Raw genomic sequence first — 21,420 nt, 5'->3', positions numbered from 1 at the left:
AGCACTGTCAATTTTCCTATTTGGAATAGATTGCCTTTGAAGCCATGGGCGGCTGGAGGGGCCACGTGCCCTCCTGAGATTTCTCAAAAGAGTTAATGTAATTCGAATGGTGAAATTGTAGAGATATTGTATAACAAAAATATTGTTTTCTGTGTCTTACAGGCCGTAAGTTGCAGCAACTAAAGGGTGTCCCAAACGAAATGCAGTATTTAATTTAAGAAAGAAACATTTTATGTATTTATTAGTTAGCAAAGTTATTACATTGTTTGAAAGGGTAAACATTGCCATTAAATGTGGAAGAGGATACCTGAGAAATGTCCTTCACGACGCATTTGACACATTCCAATTCTTTTCACAAAATTCTGAATCACTTTTTCACCTAACTTCGGCTCAATTCCGTTCATAACTCTTGGAATTTCTGCTTTCAATTCTGGATTCGTTCATATTTTTGCAGCATAAACTTTGGACTTAATGAATCATCAGAGGAAAAATATCGTGTGAAGCACAGTTGTTTCATTTGTGGGGCTTCTCCTACCGGAAATGTCAGGTACCATAATTTGCCCACAGTCTCCGTACTTGTAATGGATTTTAACGATCGCTCCTCCGTGGCGTAGCACTCGATATTCACTAACCGCAATGTTTTTACTAACCGTGTCCCGCTTATACGTATAATAAAAGAAAAATTCTTAACTTCCAAACAAACTGTCAGAATGATGTGATTGTTGTTTTATTTTAAAGAATGGCTAAGAAATGTTTTTAGCAACACATTCAGTGGCAGTTACGCATGCGCAGTAGCCAGAATGTCTTGAAAACTGATTTTATCAGTTCCTCAGTAGCCATTCGTCATGTGGTTGCCACAAGAAGAGGTGTTTTGTGTTTTAACGTTGTCTGAAGTGAAGTCTGTGACACTTGTGCAGAGACGATTTTGTGCATGTTATGGTTTGGGTGCTAAAGAAGAAGTTCCATCGTACATTTCAATAAAGAAATGGGAAAAACAGTTACGCGAAACCGGTTGCTTGTTGCCGATAAGAGGTAAGCATTCAAAAAGGAAAGTGTCTGATGAGAATGTGGAGCGTGTTCATGCCTCATTTAGCCAGAGTCCGAGGAAATCCATACGCCAAGCTAGCAGGCCACTACGTGTCACAGACTTCACTTCATACAACGTTAAAACACAAAACACCTTTTCTTGTGGCGACCACATGACGAATGGCTACTGAGAAACTGATAATATCAGTTTTCAAGACATTCTGGCTACTGCGCATGCGCAACTACCACTGAATGTGTTGCTAAAAAAAAATTCTGAGTCATTCTTTAAAATGAAACAACAATCACGTCATTCTGACAGTTTGTTTGGAAGTTATGAATTTTTCTTTTAAGCGGGACACGCTGTACATGTGACCTCGCAGAACGCTGCCACCCTCCGGGGGAAAAATTGCGCACAATTTAAATCCTACGTTACTTTTCGGACACCCTATATTAGTATTATTATTATTATTATATTACCTATTATTATTATTTATTTATTATTTGAAATAGGGTTACATTTAAGCTTACAGTCAACTATAAAAAGAGCTTTTTGTTCTACATGAATTAATGTTAAGTATACAGTTATGCAAATTGTGATAGAATATGGAAATTACAAATATATGTAACTTTAAAAAACACATGTAGTAGTAGTAATAATAGTAATGTAATAATAATAATAACAACAAGAAATAAAAACATTGATAGCATTAATAATAGCAATAACAATAATATTATTATTATTATTAATAATAATAATAATGTTTCTGTGACAGCCCCACTTGAGAAAAATTACTGCGGGTACCCTTGTTTGTAGCACTGACGACGAAGTAAGTCCCACCGTGGAGGTGTACTATGTACAAATTTAAGAGATAGAGGTCGCTCATATTTTTACATTAATAAACAGTTTTAATATACAATAAATAAAGTTATCTTACCACTTGAGCATCATAGTGGACGCTTCCAAAACGCAGAAACACTCGTTGTCCGCTCCACTGAGCAGGGGCGTAGAACTCCTTGTCGTACCACACCCAGCCCACATAGTCCCGGATGGTGGCGTTCTGGGTTATGTCGTTGTAGCTGGAGGGGACTGGCATAGGAATGACTTCACCCGTCTGGTACGAATAAAAATATATTGAAAATTTCGAACTATCTAGCGGAATACCGCAGCACACATTTTCAACTGTTTTGAACTTTCCTTTCACCTATGCTAATTGGATTTAATTATATTAAGAAGCTTTTGTAGTTGGACAAACTTGCATTCATACAATGCTAATTCGAGTAGAGGGCAAATTAAAAAATAATGTCATGGTGCTTCCAGCACATTAAAATTGACCTAATGTAGTAGATAATAACCCATAGCTCTACAGCCCGTGAGGGCCTTGGCTTACCTACCGACTGCTGGTCTCCCTCCCACACTGTTCCTCCGTCACCTGTTGTAGCGTGAAGATCTTAGACCAGTATTGGGGTGACGGGTGGTCAGCCCGTCGAACCCCCAGCCGTTGTAGGTCTTCTCGACCGGGTTACCGCTCACTCATTCGGAGCTTCCCAATTTCCTCACGATGCACAGTGTGGTATTTTCGTAATCTAGCTGGACAAAAGTCAATTTTCGCATATGGCTACATGGGTTAAATACTTGTTAATTTGCAAAGGAGTTGAACCATATTACATGAAACTAGGCTCTGTATTCCAAGAAATCACACTGAACAATAGCAAAAAGGGTCTCACTAGCCGAACACCTGAGTTCCGCCTGCCAAGTGCTGCAAGCGATCGCGTCATTCGTCTGAGTTTGCTCGATGAATACGGTCTGTTTCTATGTGCTAGTGGTGATTGTGTGGTGTTCTTATTTTGTTTTGTCTTTCAACGTAAGGTTACATTTGTTGGTGTATTATTATATGTTTGAGTTTAAGCATGAGCACCATCAGAAAAAGTCACGTTTATTTCTGTATGAGAAAACGTATAAGTCAGTTTGGACTAGAGTTTTAGTACATTATATCGCATTATACAGATCTGTTATCCTAGTTTTCTGAAAGAGTTTCTTGTTACCTACACAAATTATGTTAATTTGTTTGCGAATGTTTGCGACACTCATACACTTTTTTTAAAATTACAGAATGACTACGCAAATTTCACGGCGGAATGTTTTCGACGTGTGGTATACCAACTCCAAAGAATCAAGAACGGATGCTTTGTTAGATTATATAATGGAAGAATGTGGTGCCTCGTCCTTTTCGGAAGACATTATAAAACGTTTAAAAGTAACAATCAGAAGTATTAGCCAAAAAATAGAACAAAAGTGGTTGAAGTCCGGAAGACATGGAGAACGCTTTTTAAAAACGAATTATTTGTGGTTAGAACAACATATATCACTTCCTGATATTATTACTGAAAGTTTCGAAAGTGTTTCACTACCTGGACCAAGTAGAAAGGTCGGAAGACCGCAAAAAGACTTTGAGAGTGCTAGTGATAAAACAGAAGAAAGGCGAATTCAACACATCTTCGAAACATCGAATCAGGAAGAGATATATATATATATATACCATTAGCAGCCGAATTACAGCTTCGGAAGGAAAGCAAAAGAAATTCAGCAGCAATTGTAAAAGAGCTTTGTCAATTTTCGCCTAGAAGAGGGACAAAGATAAAAATAGCGCGGAAGTGTTTGGTAAGCCCAAAACGAAGTGGACTGTCGGAAGACCAAGCCCTGGCATTAATGGTCGATGCGAATCTCTCGACACATCAATATAACGCAATACGCCATACAACTAACCAATTAAAGAAAAATATTTATCCTAGTTATAAGAAAGTCCAAGCGGCAAAACAGTTGTGCTATCCTAGTGACATTACTGTAACAGAAACGTTCGCAGAAATAAAACTGCAATCTCTTCTGGATTACACTATTACGCGATGGTGCAAAGTACAAGAAGATGTCTTGAATTGTATTACAGACTTTAGAACTAATTGTGAAGTGGGGTTGCAATGGGGCCGTTCAAAATAGATATAAGCAAAAATTTTCTGATAAAAATTCCACTGACGAAAGTTTTTTAGCCTATCAATGGTGACTATTCAATTGTATTCAGTAAATAGCCAAAACCTCAAATACATCATATGGCAAAACCCTTCCCCATTTTCTACTAGATATTGTCGTCCCATCAAGTTTGTGTTTGCCAAGGAAACAGTGGATGTAATTAACACCAATCATTGTCATATATTTTATTATTAGTATGAGGTATTTTCTTGAAATATATGTCTCAACCCTTGGCAGTGCTTTTGTATTTCATCTACAACACTTTACAGCATATATAACTTACATATTGAAGGCTAAATAATTTTGTCCAGCTAGATTACGAAAATACCACACTGTGCGATGGTGGGTTGCCACCGACCCTATACGTAGGCCGAATAAATTCCGACCAGAGCCGGATTCGAACCTACGCCGTCCCGCAGCGAACGATCTCAAGACGAGTGAACGCCTTAACCCGCTCGGCTACGGAGGAGGACAATGTAGTAGATACACCACCATTATATTAACGCGTACCTTCATAAACAGTGCGTTGAAGGAAATTATATCATAAGCACTTGTGATGCAAATAATCATTAACTTATTGTGAATTATCTATATACAGGGTGGGCACAAAGTTGCTTTCCCCAATAAATGAAGAAATCAAATATTTTGGGAAGCGACTTTGTGCCCACCCTGTATATCTACATAGAATTTTACGTAAATATATAAATATAGGCTATCAAATTACAATGCTTACATAGCTTTACAGTGATTTGTATAACCTACATTTGCTTAGTTCATTTATTAAATGTAAATAATTATATGTTGTAAAATCAAATCAAATTTATTTTTGATCTAGTAATAGGAAAAAACATGTAGAAACATCAGGTATAAAATATCTTTGTGACCTTTTCCAGCATTTTCAACAGTTATTGAAACATGAACAAAATATATAAACCTGGCCTTTATTTTCAAATATGGTTGACTATGTTATAAAACGTTTAATCTTGAACAACACATACAATATTTATGGCAAATCGATTACTTCTCAATTATTTTTACTTTTGTTAAAATTCGACTTAACTTTACTGTAGTAACCTTACTTGATGTTTATATAAAGATAGAAACTACTTTCACATGAATATTATACTTTAAGCTATGATTATGAGCAACATGTTTGTAGGAGACAGGTATTAACATTTCCCTTAGAATGAAGAGCAGACCATAATTCTTGTTTCTTGTGTATATGGAAAAATATGCATGGGTGAAATAGATCAAAGAACAAATGAAATGCAATGCCTATGTTTTAGCAAGGACTCCAAGTAAACCTGAATAAGTATATGTCTTTCGAGAAGTTTCCTGGAATGTTATTGTTATAGTTTTAAAAGACTTTTGTAGCAATTTTCATGTATTGTGTGTTATTCGATAGCTGTCAGAGAAATTTTGGTTATAGTCTAATCAATTTATTTGATGTAGAAAAGAATTTCTCTTTAAAATGATGCTCAGTTAAATATTGATGGATTATGATTACTACTATGAAGTAGTTAATTGCATAATATTTATAAAACTCTTACTATGTGTGAAATGAATCCGCGATCTTAGGAAGAAACGCGAATAACTGGTAAAGTGTTTATAGCAGTTATTGTGTGGGGCTAATGAAATTTCAAAACTAACGCACCAATATATAAATACTTGAATTACAATTATCTCAGGTATTCTTCATTTGTAGATGTTGGCTATATCTCCACTAGGTCTCGGTCATGGTCTGTGTCATTTCATGCCAGTGTTGCCAACTCATCCAGTGAGGGAGTCTTAATTTTGTAGCTAAGAAGGTATCCACAGAATATCGCACCCATGGTAAAATTATTAAAGCGCCTTAAGAGTATTAAAGCTATCCTAATTTTTAAGTTGTTTAGTAAGTGCAGTTAACAATTTTCAGCTTTTCTTTAGTTTCAATTTTACTTCTCAATCATATACTGCCCTTATGGCCCCGTAGTTTCTTTTGTTTATTGCTAGAATCGACACACAAATTCCATGTTTACGGTACAGTTCTACAAACTTTATGTTGTCGGACTTGGACTACCTCCTATTCATGGTTGATTTAAAAAGAAAATACAAGCAAACTCACAACACTCGACTACAACACAGACTCTAAACTTTCCTCAGAAAGCGTTTACATTGATTGAGTGATCTGTCGAGTTTACACGCGAGTGAAAAAATCAATGGGGGAGGAAGCAACTGAGTCGAGTCGCTGTCTTCCTTAGAAAGCAACTCGACTGTCCTCAATACTGGAGCGAGTACTGGCTTCAGTTCTCTTCCCAGTTGTTTATACGAGGGGAGTAGCTCGCTTTACCCCATTCGCTTCAGCTACTCTCCCGTCTACTGGCTGCAGCAATCTCCCCAGTTGCTTACACGGGAAGAGTAGCTCGCTTTACCCTACTCGCACCAACTACTCTCACGTCTACTCGGCCAATGTAAACCAGATTGATGGTTAGGTAGATTAGGTTGATGGTCAGTACTCACAGAAGCTTGCCAAATACGAGTGGTAAACATTCCAAATTGAAATAGAACCTTCTTGAGAAATAGTGTAAACACTTTACTTAATGTTTAGAATTGTATTTTAAAAACAAATCCATATCAATTTTGTAGCGATGACTCTTTAGTGGATATAATGATCTTACCTGGGCGAGAGCCTTACTGTACCACTCGTCACGAAACCCAGCCTCCTGATCTCCCGCCAGGGAAGTCCTGAAGTTCCAAATTCCATCCAGGATTTTGGTTTCCCGTGTTTCGGAGTCCTGGGGGAAGAGGATTCCTCCCTCAAGCGCTCCACGAGCGACGTGGAACACGAACAAGAAACAAATACTCGTCGGTAGTATCATATCTACAAATATATTCAATCAGTCACATATTCTTTATAACAAAATATATGAAAATTGTGTGTGTGCTGTGCACTGTAGCCTAAGTCTCCTAAGGCAAGAATTTGATGTCAAAACAAATACGAGTGCTCAAAAATTAATAATAATAATCAGGGTTCACTGATCTCAAATTAAGACAATATGAACTTTATACTATCGATTTCAGTATATTGAAAATGTATCAAGACATATTGTATCGATTTTGCAGCATTGCGTTTTAGCATTATTTATTTATTTATCGAACTCAACAGGTACATACCTAATTACAGAGCCCATATGAAGGATACATAGTGAATACAATTACATATATTTCTGTAATATATATATATATATTATATACACACACACCTACATAAAAATACATTTAAAATTATTTCCTATATATATACACACAAAACTTGATCACATATCATTTCATTAGGAAATTATGTGTTTAAGCTTAGGTCATTGTGTTAATAGTGACTTTACTGAGGTCCCTTAGGTTCATAGAAAAGATGTCAATGGTGTTATTTTTTATTAACAATTTATTGCAACTATTAAGCAATATTACGAGTGTGCATGATTATAGCGTAACAACCTATAAACTCATTGAAAATATTAAGTACAAAGAACTCCAAATCCCAGACATTTATTCCAATCGAATTTACTAAACAATGCCGAATCAGCTACCTGTAGTCTCTTCCTTGATTGCAATCGTCTACACCTGTTTACAACGATGGCGATCAAGGAAGCTCGGCAATGTCTGACAAGGCATTCCTTAGATGTTTCTAGATATTTCCTGTCTGGAAAAGCGATGGCTAAAGTCTGAGGTTTGGAGTTTTTTGTAGTTAATATTTCCAATGATTTTATAGATTGTTACGATAGTATGGATCATAATGCATTTTTATTCATATCGTTCCAAGATTCTGATAGTCCACATGGAAGAATGTGACCAACATCAAGTTGGAACTGCGTTATATATAAGTTTGCCATATTTTGTTAAGTGAAAACAAGGATATCTAACTTTTTCCTCTGATAATTTTGCAAAATAAATGTACTTCTTTTTAAGTTTAACTGTACCTTACATTTTCGTTTAGGTATCTCAATTTTTTAATGCAACTAAAATACACAACGAACATGTTAAATCAACTGCACGTTACACGATACCATGTTAAAAGGAATGTACAGTACAGTGGGATCCATGAGTATTATCGTGCAAATTGTCCATCACCATGTTCGTACATCTTACTTGATCCAATAACAGCTTCAAGAATTAAAAGAAAACTCAAAACAAGCTGTTGATAACTTCTGAACCAGCATACATAAAAATCCATCGCTTAAAAACACATAGGATGTAAGAGAAAAATTAATGAAAATAGTCATGGACAATTTGCAGGGTAATACTCATGGATCCCACTGTACATACGAGTTCGAATCCCATGTGAAGCAATGCGCGAGATGGTTTGCCTCGATTTCTCATATCGAACCATCGGTCGCTTTCGGCGGAGTTTGAGAATCAATTTTAGAGATTGTTGATTTCGCTTTCCAACTAGCCTGAAGTTATTATGGACCGTAGTGCGGACGAAGTCCTCATTTTGTTTATCTCGCTTTCGTTTGTGGCAGTTTGACGGAATCATGTATATTATTGCCACCAGAGGTCGATAAAATCGGTTACGCAATGACGTAAGAACGAAGCCTCGGTGCGATCTCGCAGCTCTTCAGGCAGCACATTTTGGATTCTGAACAGGGAGAGGAAGTGGTATTAATTTCCTCCAGGTAGACAGTTTGTTAAGGTGTCCGAGCAACCACGATATGGAGGAGAAGGATAAGTACTTTCCGTAATGTTTTAAGTTCCGATCTTGCACTCATTCACATACTACGTGGAGAAGTGATTTAACAGCGAATCATTGTTATTTTGATTATTTTTAAAAAGACAAGAGACCAAGTTAGTTCATTATTAGTTCGGTTGAATGAATATCCATCAAACTGGCCAAAGTGATAAGAGACAATAATTTATTTCAGCGAGTTTATTTAAGAAACTATATTTATGTAGTATTATGGTGCATGCACATTATGTAAATAAACTCGCATCAACTGGAACGGTGTTATATCTGTACATTCGTATAGCATAGCTTCCTCATAGCAAATAAGTACTGTACATCTTTAAGGCGTGAATCTTCCACTGAGCTCGAAATTCAAGGTTCGTATGCATTAAACAAGCCAGTTTAACGTGCATAAAGTGACTTGCTGTAGTTAGGCTGCTTGAGTCGACACCACCGACGCAAGCGTGTATGTAGAAAATTGACAGTTCTTTCAAAACACCAAAATTTTATGTTTATAGATAGAACAATTTCGGATACACCGTAGCATTAAAAATATGTGGATTGTTGACTTGCAATTATTTGATTGACGCATATCGACAGGTAGTATACTCAGGATTATCTACGTTACCTTAAACTAGCATGTACCGTACAATGATTTACTTTCTAGAAAAAATATACCTTCCCAATTTGTATTTTCCCAGATATCGAGAGGTCAGTTGGCGATGATTTAACAAGTTAGTTTATATCATGTGGATACCAGTGGCGCAATCACAGGGGTGCATTGCCCCCAACCTTCAACGGAAGTCAATTCTAGTGGGGTGCAAGGGGGGAACAAACGTTGACGGCCAAGGGCACCTGCAGGGGGACACAGAGGAGCAATTCCCCCCTTGATATCAAATTTTATGCAAATAAAATAAATTTCGTAAAATTCTCTTGCTAGCTTCGCTCGCATTACCTTATTTTCTCAGTCTCAAGTTCAGAGCCGTAGCTAGGGTTCGGCGGGAGTCCGCCATGCGAGCCGAATGATCTAAATTAAAAAAGTTGTGAAAGAGAGAATGCCTTGGCGCCCCGTGATATCATTTGCGCCCTATTAGGACAAATAGCGGGGAGCAAGGGGAGCAAATATTGGCGGCCAAGGGCACCTGCACGGAGGCCACAGAGGAGCAATTGCCCTCTTCGATTTCAAATTTTATGCACATAAAAACACATTTCGTAAAATGTTATTGCTCGCTTCGCTCACAAGGCTTGCTTTTCTGAGTCTCGTCAAGTTCAGAGCCATAGCTATGGGTCGCTGGAGTCGGCCATGCATGCCGAACGATCAAAATGAAAAAAAAACGTTGTAAAAGAGAGAATGCAATGGCATCCAGTGAAATTAAATTTATTTGCGCCCTATTAAATCAATATTCTTTTCAATTGCAAAAATGGGATCTAAAAATTGTCTTACTCGTTTCGCTCGCAATTTGGTTCTTTTCTGTAATGTAATGTATTTAATTAATATGTGTTGTATATATGTATTGAATACACTTTGAATATGTACGCAACTTAGTGTTACCATGTTGCATATGTAGTTTTTTACTTTGTGTCGCTCCATATTGCATATGTGTAAAACATATGTTGTCCTTGAAAGTTATACTACATGCTATATGTACAAAAATAATTATCATCGGAATGCATTTATCATTTATTTTCTGCCATTCAAAGATAGAGTTTGTTTGCCTGTTTTTCATTATTAGCTAATTCGAAATTAACAGTGTTGAAAAAATATTTCAAATCTTTAATACTACCATTGGTAGTAGTTGATATCCTTAATTTTCCGAAGAATAATGAGTCAATTGTGGGAAAAGAATTATTACTTTCTTTCATTTCAGGTCCAAGAAATGTAATATAAGCTTAGTTGAGCGCTCTCGTGTAAAATAAATACTTCTCCTTTATCAAGAAATTAGAATGTAGAAATGCTCATTAATGTCGTCGCAGAGCAAGCTGTCCTTTTTCCCATAATTGACGCATGCGCAGTATACACCGCATGCTTTCAGGAGGCGCCTCTGAATAAAGGTATTTTAAACTTAACCTGCTATTAGAAAGCCTTAAATTGTAAAATATTTTTTTAAAAAAAGACTCAACAACATTACTTTTAGGACATTTTAGCCAGGGCATCAAAACTATGCCACACAATAATTATTGAACAGAAAAAGTTTGAGACCTGCGTTTCACCTACCTCAGTTCGAGCGATCAACATTTACACAGAAAACCCTAGAAATCAAATCTTATATATCGACTTCTGGTATCTTCAGGGGCCATCATGGGATCATTTTGTCAAGAGACTAAAGTGTGAGTAATCGTGATTTATCAGTTTACTGATTCAACTAATCCAAGTAAATCTCCTGAGAAGTTAAGAGATAAAGAGAGAGTTATATTTATTTCAGATGTTATCACTTTTGACAAAGAATAATTCCAAGTGTTGTGTTTCTGTTATCTATCATGTGAAGATGAATTCATGTTAATGACGAATCATTTTTAGTCCTCGTTACTGAAAGCAGATACTTCACAATGTACATGAATCTGATTCAGATCCTTGTGTAAATAAGAACCCTTACAAATTAAGATAAATAATAGACAACTGACTGTGTTTGCACTGTATCTACAGTGGCGGCGATTGGGTTCCAAAACCGGGGTAGCAAGGTGCCAAAACTGCGAGGAGGGGATGCAAAGACAGTTTATTTCCCTTTTTACTGACTTTTGCTCTTTTTTTTACTTCGCTTTTTGTGCCACTTTTGGCTAATTTGCAAAAATATGGATGAGTGATGAATGGACACTCACAAACATGCATGCCCGGGCCGGGAATCGAACCCGGGACCCCTGGCGTAGTAGCGCGATGTGATAACCACTCCGCCACGGGGAGCTGCTTTATTTCCTTTTGTAGATCAGATTTAGCATAGTACGGGGGCAAAAGTGGCGAAAAGGCCCCCCCCCACACACACACACACACCAATCGCCGCCACTGCATATCTAAATGATAAATGAATCGCCAAGTTAGTCTTTCGAAAACAACCAACTTTTTAACATGCTTATGACTTATGAGTTGAACAGATTGACGTATCGTGATGACATTTAACTATGCCCAAAAAATAAACTACTTATCTTATTTTCTTTTCCAAATCGCCGAGCTTATTGTATTTTCTCTTTAGTGATTGATTATTGATTGTGGTTACATTCCCATGCTGCAAGCGTGGATCAACTTTTGCACTCCCTTTTTGAAAATATCATTCACGTGTTCCAGTGCAGAGTTGAGTAACAATCAACACACTAATTGACACTACACCTCATATCATCTTTAAAATGTCCGAGATCGAGAATGTATGGGGTCCTACCCCACATCCCCTAAATGTGCCTTCATGGCAAGGTGCTATATGCACGGGGAACATTACCTTTAGCCTAACATTAACTCATGCATACTCATCTAGATCAGTACTAATTAAGTATCGAAAGGATATATTAATCTAATTTCATATTTTCTTAGCATGTATGCTTACATATAGAGTGGTTTGCGGTAATCCCGCTATGCTATGCATATAACCATGGGCGTATTTAAGGGGTGTTCAACGGAATCCCGGAATGGTATAATTTGTTCTGGTGTCCAAAATAGTTTCTTCGGGATGCATGAATGTCCTGGAATCTTGTGGGAAAGAAGAAGTGATGAAGACTATACTTTCCTCAACTTTATTTATATTTAAATACATAATATTAAAATGCTAATTTTACTAAACAATCTAACTGTACATTGAACAGCTTCCTCTCGATAATACAAGAGTTATCGAGTTACAAGATGCTGCAAAGATATTTGAGTTCACGATAGCGCCGCTGTCTGCTAGCAGCACTGAATATCAGTTGCAAATCTCTTCCATTACATAGTAAGCTGTTTACTGTAAAGAGTCAGTGCTTGGGTGCCCGCACTGCTCAGTCCGCAATTCTCAAATAAAGTTTCGACATTGTGAGAGAGTTCATTATGGCACCGAAAATAAATTGCAAGATTAAAGATAGCCTATACTTCGAAGTGGATTTCTGTTCTTATTTTTTTAGAAGTGTAAAGAATATGATAATGGATATGTACATACACACAACACTGTCGAAGACAGTTTCAAACATCGTACCAAAAGATGCCGCCCGATGGTAGGAGCATCAAGTCGTGGTATGACAAGTTCAAGACCACAGGAACTGTTGCTGACGCACCGAGAAGTGGCCGACCATCAGCCTCAGACGAAAGGGTGGAAGATGTCAGAGTGGCTTTTGTGCGCAGTCCGAAGAAATCCGTGCGTATGGCCTCACGTGAATTACAGATCCAAAGAAGTTTTGTTCATGATTTGTTACACAAACGTTTACTGTTTCGTGCATACAAAGTACAAATCCTGCAGGCTTTGTTGCCCAATGACGGCAAACGTCAGTATAACTTTGCGGTGAAACGTGTTGCTTTTTCAGACGAGGCGGTCTTTCATGTCAGTGGTTTAGTGAATAGACACAACGTGCGTATCTGGGGTAAAGAACCCCCTCATGAGGTTAGGGAGTCGACCATGGGCAGCCAGAAGGTGAATGTTTGGCGCGCGCTGCTGCATGACAGAATAATCGGACCATTCTTTTTCTGTGAGGACACCATAACATCTGGAGTGTATCTCGACGTGTTGCAATTGTTTGCTGTTCCTCAATTGCTAGAATACCACCCACATGTTATCTTTCAACAAGATGGTGCACCGCCACTTTGTAGTCTGGAGGTTCGTTTCTATCTTGATCAGACATTTCCTGGAAAATGGATTGGTCGAGATGGACCAACAGCGTGGCCTGCACGATCTCCAGACATAACCCCTTTAGATTTTTCTATGGGGTTATGTGAAAGACAATGTCTACAGAACTCCTGTATTCGATCTTGCAACTCTGCAACAACGGATAACCCAAGTCATCACATCAATCCCTCCTGTGATGTTGGCTAATGCATGGCGAGAAGTTGAATTTAGACTAGATGTACTCCGTTCTACCAAGGGTGCTCACGTGGAGATTTATTGATTTCTATCCTATTGCCAATAAAACTTGAATAGTTTCCGAACATTTTGGTACCATTTTTTCATGTCTATGTTGCATATGGCGGATACAGTTAATTTTTGTTTTCATACAAAGACTTCTCGGACACCCGGTATGTAAAGCTAATGAAATGAATGTAAGTTTTATGAAACACTGGACATATCTCGTTAGCGCAAGACAATTGTCATATCTCTAAGCTAATTTGAGAGAAGAGAGGAGGTTCGAAACTAAAGTCTACGTGTTGTTGACATTGTTCCAACTTATTGGAGAATCCCGACACTTTGCATGGGGGATTTCAACACCATTTAACAATTAAAAGTAAATACATATATTCTATAACACTGAATGTAAGTACCACAAGTAATAAATTCAATTGCATGAGGTGTCCCTTCACCAGCTTCATCATATCATCACTCATCCTCATCTTCGCAATTAGCCAAAAGTGGGAGAAAAGGGAAGAAAAATTAACGAAATAAATCAATCAATATCCTGGATGCAAGAGTAAATCACGGTGGCTTTATACACATATAATGTAACTTTTTGCATGAAGAAAGATCAAAATTGCTTCATGCGTTTTCACAGAAGTTTGTAATTGTAGATTTCAAAAGCTAATTGGGAAAAATAGTAATGTAGCCCATACAGATTACTTTTGGGAAAATGGCAATACAACACAGTATGTAATTACATACTTTTTATGATTTATTATGAAATTTGTAGCCCACATTTAATATTAATATTAAAAGCAGACTTGTTAAATATATAGTCTTTAAAAAACACTATAGATTACATGTAATACACCATGGATAATAACAATTGCATGAAACATTGAAGTCCGTATTATCTTTACCCTCTGGTCATTTTGTGTACAATCGTGCACATCATCCCGTTGGCATGGCAACAAGGAACATTTTCAAGTAACATGAAATTTTAGATTCATGTGTTGCATATACACCATTTGTGCATAAAAATATTATTTTTAAATGGTAAACCTTAATTCGGAACCGAAAGCGATAAATGAAGGGTCATCATGAGGCCTGATATTATGCAACTTTATTTAAGATAGTAAAATGCATTATGATGCATTGGCAACAGTCAGAGGGGCAACCACGAATTTTTGTCTGGAAGGCAAGTACCAGGATAAACGTACCAATAATATTAATAATAATAATAATAACAACAATAGCAATATTAACGGTATTATTAGTATTATTAGTATTATTATTATTACTAGTGGTAGTATCAAAGACGTTATTATCCTCATAAATTACGCAGACGTCGGTGCTAAAGCATTTGTTTGGAACAAACGATTTGAAATATCTTTTCAACACCGTCACATTATTCTCATTAGCTAATAATAGAAAACAAGCAAATAAACTCTATCTTTGAATGGCAGATAATGAATGATAAATGCATTCCGATGATAATTATTTTTGTACATATAACATGAAGCTATAACTTTCATTTACAACATATGTTTTACACATATGCAACATGGAGCGAAACAAAATAAGAACATACATACATATGCGACATACTAACACTAAATTGTGTACGCATTCAAAGTTTCGTATATACAACACATATTATTGAAATACATTACATTACAGAAAATAATGATATTGCAAGCGAAGCGAGCAAGAAAATTTCTAGCGAATAATTTCACTGGACGCCATGGCATTCATTTTACAACTTTTTCCATTTAGATCGTTCGGAGTAGGGCCGACTCCCACCGCCGCCCCCTAGCTATGGCTATGAACTTGACGAGACTGAGAAAAGAGGTATTGCGAGCGAAACGAGCAAGAAAATTGTACGAAATATATTTTAATTTGCATAACATTTGAAATCGAAGGGGGCAATTGATCCTCTGTGCCCCCGTGCAGGTGCTCTTGGCCGTCGGAGTTCCGACATTTCCGACACCGTCATTTGCGACACTAAGGCAAACACTGGTTTCTTCCCGTCATAAGCGACACTGCTTGGATTTTCCCCTACGATTTCTAATTTGTTTACCAGAATTAGCGACATTTGCGTACGTGCAGCAGCAATAGCGTCTCTGAAGAAAGTATTTTCCGAGGCTCAGTTCAATGGTTGTAATTATCACTTTAACCAATGATAATGTGTGATGGAAGATGCGCCAAACCACGACATATTGAGCAAATTTTTGGATTATTTCGTTGAACAGTGGATGAACAACTCTGTTTTCGACATTTCCATGTGGAACTGCTCCCAACAGCGCCACAGGACTAACAATGCAGTCGAGGGATAGGAACCATACAGTTAATGTATTGACGGAAAAGTCAAGTCCTAACGTATACCAATTAGTGAAGACTTTAAGATTAGGAGTTGTGTACAACGACTACTTATGTGAGAGAAAGGCCTTGAATCTTAAAGGGAAACGTAGACGACGTCAGTACATTATATTAGATGAGAGAATACAAAGAGCGTTTACCGACTATGAAATGCATAGAGATCTTAAGTGCTTTTTGAGGAGAATGGCATACGTTCAGAAATTAGAATGAAAATAGTAAGATGTTGGTTCAACTTCAAGAGAAACGACGCATTATACATTTCTACATTGACAAGGGATTGCAGTCTGCTCCTATACTGACAAGGGATCTAAAAAATCAGTCATTGACAAAGGATAAATACATCCAGCTTTTAAACACCCAGCTTCCATGATGCCAGTGTGAAGGAAAACTAATAAAGGTTTTCAAAAACACACCAGCTTTCATGATGCTGCCAAGTGTGAAGCGAAGCTATTTACACTTTGTGTCGCAGATGACGGTGTCGCAACTGTCATGGAATATATTTTTTATACAGTGTCGCATATGACGGCAGAAATGCTAGTGTCGCAAACGACGGTGTCGCAAAAGTCGTGGATTCTTGGCCGTCAATGTTTGCCCCCTAGAATTGACTTCCGTTGATGGTTGGGGAGGGGCAATGCCCCCCGCCCTGTGGTTGCGCCACTAGCAACAGTAGTAGCTCTGTCATGTTAATGAAAGTGAAACGTTCCGTTTGGTAAAAAATTCTATATCGAGCTCTGTTCAACATTAATGTGTAGCTAGTTCACGTTGACAGCTACAGTAGCTGTCAACGTGAACTAAAAGAGGCGTCCTTATTTTGCAGTCGGGTTGCAGTAACAATTACTACATCACGTTTGGCATCCCCGATGGCGCAGTGGTAGCGTCGTCAAGAGGTCCCGGGTGGAGGCACATAGTGGTTCGGATCCCACTTTCAACTGTATGTCCAGTCCCGATTAGCCTTACTGTGCATAAACTCAATCAATCAATCAAAACTACATAATATTTCGGTTAACTTGCCAGAAACCCTTGGGGGGGGGGGAGCGGTCCCACTGATGGGGAGCGTAGAAGAGTCTATGAATCTCTTGGGTGTCCGACTTGTCTGGGACATCCTGTATGCAAAGAAAGCGGAAACAGAGCAGTAGTCAGGGTTGTGCAATTAAGCGTAAGAAAAAGTTTTCTACATGACACGTACATTACGTGTAAAAACGTAATGTACGTAAAAACTAGAATGAAACATAGAAATTAAAAGAAAAACATTTTTTTTGCGATGGTTTTTGTTTTAGTTGGCAGTGGTATAAAAAAAGAAGCTTTAAAAACTTTCCTTCCGAATTTGTATGTGCTCCTATATTGGAGTTTTACGAACTGCCATATTCACATTCACAGCCTATGCAAGTGTATAATACGCATGAGGAAGGAATTTGAAGGTTACTAAATCTTTGAAATCCAATTCAAATAAATTGTCCTTAATCTTTATGTTGATATACATCAACAGGTTTAACAATGTTCAAAAATATGTAAAAGAAAAGTTCAATTTTTAAAAATCTGTTAGTGTGGGTCAGGGGGCTGTGTAAACAATCTTCAGAAAATAACGATATTATGCTGAAATATGAAAGAAAATTAAAATTTAAAATGTAATATAATTAAAGTATTTTTATATTACTAATTTACAAAAGAGAATTAGTTCTTTACATTTGCGTAAAAAAATAGTCTTCTAAGCAAAGTAAATTACTAGTAAATTACGGGTAATTTACGTAAACCTTGGCAATAATGAAATAAAACAACATACTTACGTTGAAACGTAGGCCTGTGAGGATCAAACTGAGCAACTCGCAAATACAAGCAAATGTAGATGGTTTTTAAATAACAAAATGTTAGACAAGTACCACACACACATAGATACACACACAGGAACACGGAAATTCGACTATTGAGGCATGTTTATGCTTTAAGATGAACTAAAAGAAAACAAAATACTTTAACGCAAACACACCATTAGATCACTCCTGTCCTGAATCACGCTCCCATCACTACAACCAATAGTAGAGAGCTTTTACGGCCCGTTCAGTTTCCATAAACTGTTCTTGTGTCACCGTCACATTCTTCATGCCGACTGCATTGCAGTTATTGCTTGCTTTGTCGTCCCCCTTTCAAAACTCTTGTTACAGACTCCCCAAGCAAATATTAGCGTCTCTTCTTCGATAGTCATACAACATCGCTGTGTTTATGTAACCTATGAACTTCATTATCAGTGGTCGATGGCTTGCTTGAATACATCTACAGCAGAACTTTCCTTTCTTGTGCTCCAAGTTGATAACGTCTGCTCATTAATTCGAAGAGAATGTAAACTGTAAGTTGTGTGGAGATTATTGGAGCTGCATTTATTACGTACCCATGATATGATTCGTGGGTACCAATGTGTATTGGCATATACCCTGGTATATTAGGGATGGACGATATCGGAATTTGATATCACGATATATCGTCAAGAAAATATCGTCACAGACCATACGATACGATATTATTTCAGTATCGTGATACACGATATATATCGCCAAATATCGTGACGATATATCGCCGACACGGTATATATCGCCAAAATATCGTGACTATATATCGCCAAAATATCGTGACTATATATCGCCAAAGTATCGTGACGATACATCGCACACACAATATACGTATATCGCCAAAATATCGAATTTAAGAGTAGATGGACAAAAAGACACTCAATATGGTATTACTTTTCACGTCTTTCTTTCATTATTTCTTCCAAACGGCCAAAAGTACCTGTAGGGGGTACAGAGGGGCAATTGGCCCCTCCATTCCAATTTTTATCGGGAGTTGGCCCTGGGAGTTGAACGATCAAAATGAAAAAAAAAAAGTTGTAAAAGAGAATGCCATGGCCCTCAATAAATCAATATTATTTTCAGTTTGCAAAAATTTGAATCTAAAAATTTTCTTGCTCACTTCGCTCGCAATTTCATAGTTTTCTGTAATGCATTGTAAATTACCAGGGAGAGAAGTAAGAACAACTAAGTACTTCAGATTGTTGCTGCTAAACAGTTTCGACCTAATTCCATGGACAATTGTTTGGAGGAAAAGGAGTGCGCTCTTGTGAGAGACCATTTATGCTCTTGGTTTATTATGGGGCTGATGAATTCACTTTATAGTGTATTTAAATAGTATGTTTATATATTGTGTATATATATACATATACACGCGCGCGCGCATCGATGCAATAAAACTAAAAGAATTAAATGAAATTAGTTTTTCTTTTCCGACTGAACATTCATCAAGGCTTTTTCTCCCCCTAATCAGAGGGTCTGCGTATGTTTAGAATTTATGTGGCACTTTATATATCCCTGAGTATACAAAATGATATGTTTGTCGCATTGTTAACTTCTGAGGTATCTAAGGTAAAACACATTGTTTCACTGCCAAAGACAGACAATCATAATCAGGCAGCCGAGAAGGTTTTGACTCAGAATAGAGTATGTATGACTATGAGTAGTAGAATTGCTAGACCATTGGTAATGTCCAACTAACATTGCATGCTAAAAGAAGGCAAAAGATCTCGTTGCGGTAGCACTGACGGACATTCTAAAACAGCGGAAGCAAAACGTCAAGCGAAACCAGGGCTGGCTAGGTAGTTCAGTTGATTAGCACAGAGGGCTACGACGTCAGGGATTCCGTGTTCGAATCCCGGGTAAGACATTGATGTTTGTGTTTGTCTATATTGAACCCCTAAATGAAAAAGAAGTAAGAAATGATATTGAGGGGGGGGGGAATACAGCTTAGGCGTTTTTCTTTCGCTGAAATTTATACCAATTATTATCAGAGTGAAAATAAAATGTGCCATTTCTGAATAACTCTAATGCATTCTTTCACTGGCAAATGTATGTTTCTATAATATATATTATGGATAATATTGTACACGTGAAAATCGACTTCCCTGGTTAGAAGGAATTTTTCAGTTTCAAGTGTGTGTGAGTGGTGGTGGTTGTGAACACCCACGACTTCTTTATATATATTCCGTAAGAGTGGTATCAAATCTAATAGAACAGCCCGATTTACATTTCCTTCACACTAGTTTTTATTGCTTATTTTATGGGTTGTTTGATCAGGTAAACGCTGAAAGTTAGTGCTTCTCTTCCATGTGTAGATGAGGAAACATTTGAATCGGTATAGTTTCCTTAATTATAATTGTCAAACCAATTTTTTTTTTTAGCAAACAAAGAATAAATTATGCAAATAGAAGGTAGTTAAAATGAAGATTTCAAACTTGTAGTTTAGTGCATAAATTACAGTTCAATAATATAGCCTATTCATTATTTTGAACACAAATAATCAAAAACTAGAAAGATACATTTTAGGAAGAATTAGAGATCCACGGTAAGAAGCAAACCTACATGTCAAGATCTTCAAAGGCGGAAGAGGAGGAGTCGGAAGAAACTATACCTCTTGTCTACTCTTACGGCGGCCGGTCCTCATGCTGGCAAGGGATACGACCAATCCAGCACGATGGGAACGTAGCAGCCTGTACAACTTTTTCCCGCCGCGTCGTGTCTCTCGGCGCCACTGCTGTTGTCCGATTGGTCTTCGGCGTAATTACCGCTCCCCACTTCCCTTGCCAGCACGAGGACCAGCCGCCATAAAAGTAGAAAAGACCTGTAGAAGAGTAATACAGTAAAACTTCTCCAAACGGACACCTCTAAATTACGGACATTTTTAAATTTCCCGGCAGAAATACATGGGGTTCAATGGCAATATTACTTCTCAATAACGGACATTCTTAATAACGGACATTCTTAATAACGGACGCGGACACTGAAAACTACCTCCACAACGCAAATAAAACTTCTTAATAACGGACAGCCTGAAAAAAAAAACGGTCGGAATTCCTGAAATTCGACACGACAATGGCCAATATTTCGAACTAGCGCGCATTGTTTCATGTTGCACCGAACGTATTTCTTTTTATAAAGGTGCAGACAGTAGACAGCATTCTTTGTGGTTATCTTGAGAAGTGTGTGTCACTTCTGCTACGATTTAGCAGAAAAGCAAACGACTGACTTTAAAAGAAAAAGTTGAAGTCAATTTGTAATGTATGTAGGGATACTTTAGTAAATTTAAATTCACCGTATTTAGTACAGTATTTTGTTCCTTGAATGTAAGAAAAAAACATTAGCCTATATTCGTAAAGTACGTATAATATGCTTATCCTGTTGTGCAACAACCTACACTTTTTTCTGAATAGCGAACACTTCTTAATAACGGACATTTATTTCCCCCAGGCTTGTCCGTTATTG

At 37.4% G+C, this 21,420-nt stretch overlaps 1 protein-coding gene across 3 annotated transcripts in view; it reads right to left on the bottom strand.

Moving 5' to 3' along the window:
• Nucleotides 1–18,273, bottom strand: part of LOC146005279 (beta-glucuronidase-like) — a 57,676-nt gene extending 39,403 nt beyond the window's left edge. Inside the window, exons 1-3 of one of the 3 annotated variants that reach the window (XM_083144397.1) lie at nt 18,102–18,273; nt 6,706–6,908; nt 1,962–2,138 (exon numbers count right to left, since the gene is read on the bottom strand). In XM_083144397.1, the coding sequence (XP_083000523.1) occupies nt 1,962–2,138; nt 6,706–6,906 (378 nt within the window). In that variant the 5' untranslated portion in view covers nt 6,907–6,908; nt 18,102–18,273. The other 2 variants (XM_083144399.1, XM_083144400.1) reach the window with 2 other exon arrangements.
• Nucleotides 18,274–21,420: the final 3,147 nt, after the last annotated feature.

The sequence above is a fragment of the Lepisma saccharinum genome, chromosome 23, assembly GCF_977018435.1.
Source record: "Lepisma saccharinum chromosome 23, izLepSacc3.1, whole genome shotgun sequence".
Classification (NCBI taxonomy): domain Eukaryota; kingdom Metazoa; phylum Arthropoda; class Insecta; order Zygentoma; family Lepismatidae; genus Lepisma; species Lepisma saccharinum.
The sequence above is the reverse complement of the archived record's forward strand: the minus strand, read 5'-3'. Positions and strand labels throughout refer to the sequence as shown.